The sequence below is a fragment of the Merops nubicus genome, unplaced genomic scaffold (assembly GCF_000691845.1).
Source record: "Merops nubicus isolate BGI_N331 unplaced genomic scaffold, ASM69184v1 scaffold50363, whole genome shotgun sequence".
NCBI classification, from domain to species: domain Eukaryota; kingdom Metazoa; phylum Chordata; class Aves; order Coraciiformes; family Meropidae; genus Merops; species Merops nubicus.
Genome location: NW_008601914.1, coordinates 29,959 through 35,958, shown reverse-complemented (window position 1 = coordinate 35,958; position 6,000 = coordinate 29,959). Strand labels below are relative to the sequence as shown.

At 39.7% G+C, this 6,000-nt stretch overlaps 1 protein-coding gene across 2 annotated transcripts in view; it reads left to right on the top strand.

The window, feature by feature from the left end:
* The first annotated feature begins 877 nt into the window (after positions 1-877).
* Positions 878-6,000, top strand: part of AP1S2 (adaptor-related protein complex 1, sigma 2 subunit) — a 28,877-nt gene continuing 23,754 nt past the window's right edge. The window contains exon 1 of one of the 2 annotated variants that reach the window (XM_008938141.1): positions 878-1,068. In XM_008938141.1, coding sequence (XP_008936389.1) covers positions 890-1,068 — 179 coding nt within the window. In that variant the 5' untranslated portion in view covers positions 878-889. The remainder of the gene's footprint in view (positions 1,069-6,000) is intronic. The other variant, XM_008938140.1, reaches the window with a different exon arrangement.

Here is a 6,000-nt window from a genome sequence, read left to right as displayed (position 1 = left end):
TAGGAGGGCTGCCCCCCGGAGCGGGGGGAGCGCCCCGGCACCGCCGGGCTTCGGAACCGTCGCCGCTGCCGCCTCTCGTCTGTACTGTCTCTGGTCGGACTTGTCAGCCGGGACTAGGCTGGGCTTTTACTGTTTCACGTCTGTCGTATTGCCTGGGAAACTTCCACAGCCCAGTACAACTTTGAGTAAAAAGGGAAAAAAAAGAGTAAAAAGCAGAAAAACCGTTTCCTTAGTGTTACAGCTGGGAGCAAACACAGCCGACAAGTTCCTCTTAAAATACAATTGCCACATCACTCCTTCGGAGGAAGCGAGACATGGAACATAGGACCGCAGGGAAAGCACTTAATCTCTGGTCCTTTTGTGTAATGTGAGAAAAGACTGGGCTTTGCTGTGCCGTAGGACTCTCCGCTGGGAGACTTAATGCCTTTTAAAGTATTCTGACGCTTTTCAGAAAGAGCTTAAGTGCAAATTGCTCCTGCTGTAAGGTTCTAATCCAATGAATTGAAAACGAGTTTGGGTATTTGATGAGACCGCTGCTCTGTGTTTTTTGTCATTTTCTGTAGTAAAAGCAAATGTAATCATACCAGTACTGGACAAGGTTTGTCTGAAATTTGGGTGCATTCAGTCGCTACCTGGTGGTTCTAATATCCATTTCTGAAACTTGTGTATGCTTTCTGCTGGCTTTGACTGACTGCTAAGTGGAATCCTTTGTATTGTTGATACTTCCAAATCTTGTGTAACATCTGCAACCGCTGTAGAAATACACGATGTTGTTAGTGTTGGATGGCTATCTTTCTTCCTGTTTGGTTTTCCTCACAGAAATCTTTTTAGAACCAAGAGACTGCGATTAATACTTTTTTTTTTCTTGTTTCTCCTTCTAATTCAACAGATGCAGTTTATGTTGCTTTTTAGTCGCCAGGGGAAACTGAGACTCCAGAAGTGGTATGTCCCATTATCTGACAAAGAAAAGAAGAAAATCACAAGGGAACTTGTTCAAACAGTGTTAGCCCGCAAACCAAAAATGTGCAGCTTCCTGGAATGGAGAGACCTGAAGATTGTCTACAAAAGGTTGTTCTGTCTCACTAACCTCCTAATTGCCATACATCACAAAGCGCTGTAATAAGTAGCAAGAGAATAACACAGGTTGATTTTTCTGTTGTTGCTTGTTTGTTGTTGTTGTTTTTTTTTCCTTCCCTCTGCTGGTTATGGAGAAGACTGACTTCTCCCTTCAATCTAATTTGATAACCAAGTAAGAATCATTCATGTGTGGAAAATCACTCATGCGTTTAGAAATATGCTGAGGAAAAAGACTTCTCTCTACTTTCATAAAGAGTGGTGGTTCTTGGTTCTGTGTTTGGATTCACACAGTACATAAATGCATACAAATATAAAGCAACTAAGATTTGATAGGTGATAAATGAAAACAAATTTTTTAATAAATTTACCTCAGACAGTAACTTCATAAAGCACCTGAAAATGTAACTTGCTTTTAAAGGCTCATAGAAATAAGGAAATAATTTTTCTTTTTCCTGTTTTTATTATTTTTGCTATGAATTCAAAAAGGCATTTATCCTAATTGAGGAAATCATGGCTAGCTTTCTTTTGGTGGAAGCACTCTATAATTGTCTGTGCAATAGCTCAGTTTCTGAGTTGTCCCCTAACTTTCTAGGAGCATTTGGCAAGCCCTTTCTAGCTGCATGCTGATCTTTAGAATGTATCACAGTGTAGCGCTGTGAGTGTAATTTCTTCAGAACTAGCAGTAATCCTCATCCTGATTTGGTAGACTGAATCTCTTCCAGCTACAGCTGGAACCTAGTTAAAAACTTCAGGAAGTTTCTACATTCTTATTTTCTCTTTGAGATGGTAAATGACTTGTGCCCTACTAGAAATATTGTTGTATCCTTTCTGTAGGTAGGACAGAGAGAACTGAAGCTGAAGTAGAATTTGTAACTCTTTTTCAGTGTACAAAATGGGTAGAATCCAGAAGGTTTAGATGTTGTAAGACCTGGTTCCATATATTTGTCCGTGCATGTAAGGTCATGGACATGAATGTTACCGTCCTGTCTAATGCATGCAATTCTTTTAACCCAAGGGGGAGGAACAATACGTAAGGCTGTGCTTAAAGGGACTAGATCAGAAAAATTAGGCACGAGTAGGCCACTCTGTTCCCTTCCTTGGCCACTCTTGACCAGCAATAGCTGTGCTGGTGGTGAGCTGATGCCATGCAGCTGCTCTCCCTCTCCCTGTTTATTGCTGGTAACAACTACTTGTCATGTCCTTTTTTTGTCTAGGGAACTGGTAGAAAATTTGGTATGACTGAGTAGCTGGAAGTTGTGGTGTTCATGCATCTTGATAGTGTGCTCTGAGTCCTGTGGTCATGGAGAATGAAGAAATTTGCTGGGAGATATATGTAGAACATTTTGGGCTGGGTGTAGACTGCAGTCCATCTGCTAGACTGCTGGTGTGCATCGGTGACTGCAGTATCTTATTTCACTGCAAATCAGTCTGGCACAGTCTATGAAATCTTGCTTCAGATTAGCTTGTATCAAGCTAATGAACATCTCAAATCGTTCTGCTTTTTTGGCAGGTTTTGTAGGCTAAAACATCACTGAAGGACTGGGTATAGGAGGTGATAATTTAAATTCTGATATCTGATAATATTAACAGCTTTTAGGTTTGTGAGACTTCTTCCAGTCATCACACCATAATCAAAGGTGATGAGTTCCAACTAGCTTGATTTCTTTGAAGAAGACCTGTTACAGCTGAAAAGTAGATAATCCCAAGAAGATAACCATAATAGACAAAGTCTGATGCTTTCTGAAAGGTGAGTGGCTATAGGAGAAGGGAGCCTCTAGGAACTCTGTGTGGTTTGTGAAACTGCCAAAAGTGCTCCCAATTTGCTCATGGACAGAAGGTTCTTGAGCCTTTTTACTAAAATATGTTCTTCTCTGTCCTATTAGTGGGAAGGATCTGAATCTCCTGGTGCAAGTGCTTTCAGTATAAGCTATAAAAATATGTGCATAGTGCTGTTGTACATTTTGCATGTGCATATTGCTATGAAGAGTCTTAAATTGCTGAAATGGATGTGCTGTTCTTGTTTTTAGAGTGTATTTACTGTCAACACGTAAGAGAATTGACCTAGATACTGCAACTCAAAGAACAATTGGCATTATTAGAAGTGTACTCAAGGGTCTCATTGATGTATCTTTTTGCAGGAACAGAATGAACTCAAATGCAAAAACTGGCAAGCCAGTAGCTTTGCTGCCTTCTGATGTTTAAAATTTATCAGGAAAGCTGGACTATTTTGGTTAGCCTCCTTAGCTCTGTAGCATTTCATCCTTACAGGATGCTTTCTGAATGAAACTTCAAGAAGATAAAGTGTTTTAAAATCCATCTGAATGCCTATGACTAAGTTTTATTTTCCTTGGTTTCATACATGTAGCATTGATAATGGTTGCAAAATAGGGTCAGTTACTGCTGCCTTATTTTTTTCTTACAGAACACAGATGGAAAGTTGCTCTGCTTTTGACATGGTTCATGAGTGTGTGTGTTCTGTAGCTGGTTTGGAAGATTTCTCATTCTAGTTGGTACTCATCACCTTTAATTACGGTGTGATGATTGGAAAAAGTCCCACAGGCTGGTAGACACCAGAAGATTGAAAAAGGATGTGACCTTATAACTTCAAGAGACAAAGAGGGATTTGAAGTGACTTGCTAGAAAAAAAGAAATAAATGTGGGAAGCTAACAATTGCACTTGATGAAAATAGAGAGGGAGCTTTCTGCAGACAGCTGATTAGAAACCTAGCAAACATAATTAATGAACACTGTTCACTTTTTTGTGATTTTGAAAACTGTGATATCAGAGCATATAGGGTAGAAGTTCATGCAGCTTTCCCCTTGTGTCAAAGAAATGTGTTAATTTCTAATTTTCCTAAATATGAACTTACGATGTGATATTTTTTCTTTGAAGTTCTCAGGTGTTCACTGTTTTAGTGTCTTGCATGAGTTGTGTGAGTTATTTTCATTGTGTAGTATGTTAGAGTCAAAATCAAATTGCAGAATAACTGATTTTTATGTAAATTCTACTTTGTTAGAATTTGATTAACTGAGATCATGGGACTTGGTTATTGCTGGTTGGTAATTTCAGTAAGGATTGTGGCTCTGCTTCAGTGTCAGTTTGGAACTCTATTAGTGGGATGAAGTTGTAAAACTAGCACAGCTTGTGCTGCCCTTAATGTTGTGGCAATCGTCTTTAACATAAAATAAACATAATCATAGGTTATGTTAAAGACCTATGGAAAAATAAGTTTTAAAACTTTTTTTACTTTTCTCCCACTGGAAGGAATAATGAAAGAGCCCATTCTGGAAGGGGTGTGTCTCTCAGTTTGAAGTGTGGTGAACCTCAGGTGCAATTGTGTGGCTAGTGCTACATGCAGAGCAGTTGACCTGGTCCCTGTCGTTCTTTATGTGCATCTTAGCTGCCAGCTGTACCTGTTACAATGTTATGACGGTGTTGATTTGGTGGCTCTGGAAAAACCTACTGAATGCAGTGATTGTAGATCAGGTCCTCTTCACACAGGATTCTAGTTCATGTGGCACTAGGAGGACCTCAGCATCTTTGTACAGGGTGACCACTACCAAGCTTTTGTTCCTTTCCAAAATGAGAAACTGTAAAAGAAATGCTTAACTTCAATAGTGTCATTGTTGTTGATGACTGTATTCTTGACTGATTAGTGGCTGATCTGCCTGTCCTAGAGTCTGATATCTTCTTGTTTTACTAAGGAAATGTGTAAGGTTTTGAGGAGCAAGAAGAATCTTTTAACAAGCACAACTTTAGTGGTCCAGTTATCATGAAACTGTAGGTGCTCCCTTACGCACCTGTCTGCCTCTTAGAGGCAGCTTGGTTGCCATTTGCAGTTCAGCTCTGCTTCTGCCAAACTCTGTAAGCTTTAAATTTGTGCCATTAGGATCTACATGCAAAGAGATTAAGATGCTGACAGACTTATGGCTTGCTTGCACCCCTGGTGACAAATTTCCAGGGATGACTTAAAGCAGGTGTTCTCTCACCTAGCAGGAGAATGCCACTGAACTGGTAGGATTTGCAAGTTATCCTCTGCCTGCAGTGACCTGATTTCCCACCAGAATTACTGAACCTGGCTGCGAGTAAAGTAGTAGCAGAGAACTCTGCTGAAGCATTGCCTGCCCCTTGTGAGGCTTCCCACTTCTGAATTTTTGCAACTGTTGAGTGTGAGGTTCTTGAGTGCTTCACACACATTATCAGAAAAATACCCTAAAGGTCATCTGTCTAAAGGCAGGAAATTGTGTAACTATTTATACCCCTGGTGGGTTTCTTGTTCTTTTATTATCTGTTACATTTTTACACCTTTTTTTTTCAAGCTGGTTTTGGTCCCCTTTCTGACAAGTGGAGCATGTCTACCATAAAATATTTCCCTAAATGAGTGGAAGCATCTGAGCTGGATTTGAAGATTCTGTTAATAAGACCGACTGAGGAAAAAAAAAATCACAATTACAATAGGAATAAAAAGGACAGAATTTTTCTTAGTGCACTGCATTGCTTTTTTGTGATGTGGCACACTTTGCTATCAGGATTTCCCCTTTCATTGGGTGCATATGAAAGACAGAGTTCTGTCTTTCAGACGTGTCTTTCAGCCCAAGTACAGTGATCTACTGGTCTTTGTATGGACACACTCCATGTAAGCTTTTATACTTGGCAACTCGTCTAGTTTATCTGCATTATACTATATGTGGACACTTTCCTGAAGCCATGGCCTGCAGAGAAAAAAAAATAAAAATAAATACAATAAACTGTTGCCTTTGAGAATTTGGGTCTGAAGAAAGGTATACCTTTGCAGTATGCTCATGCCCTTTGGAATGATGTCTGACTTTTATACTCTCCAACTATTTACCATGTAGGCTTATTGAATCTGCATTTTTTCTTTTGAGTAGTGAACCATTAGTCACTGTTGCTACTTAAAAACA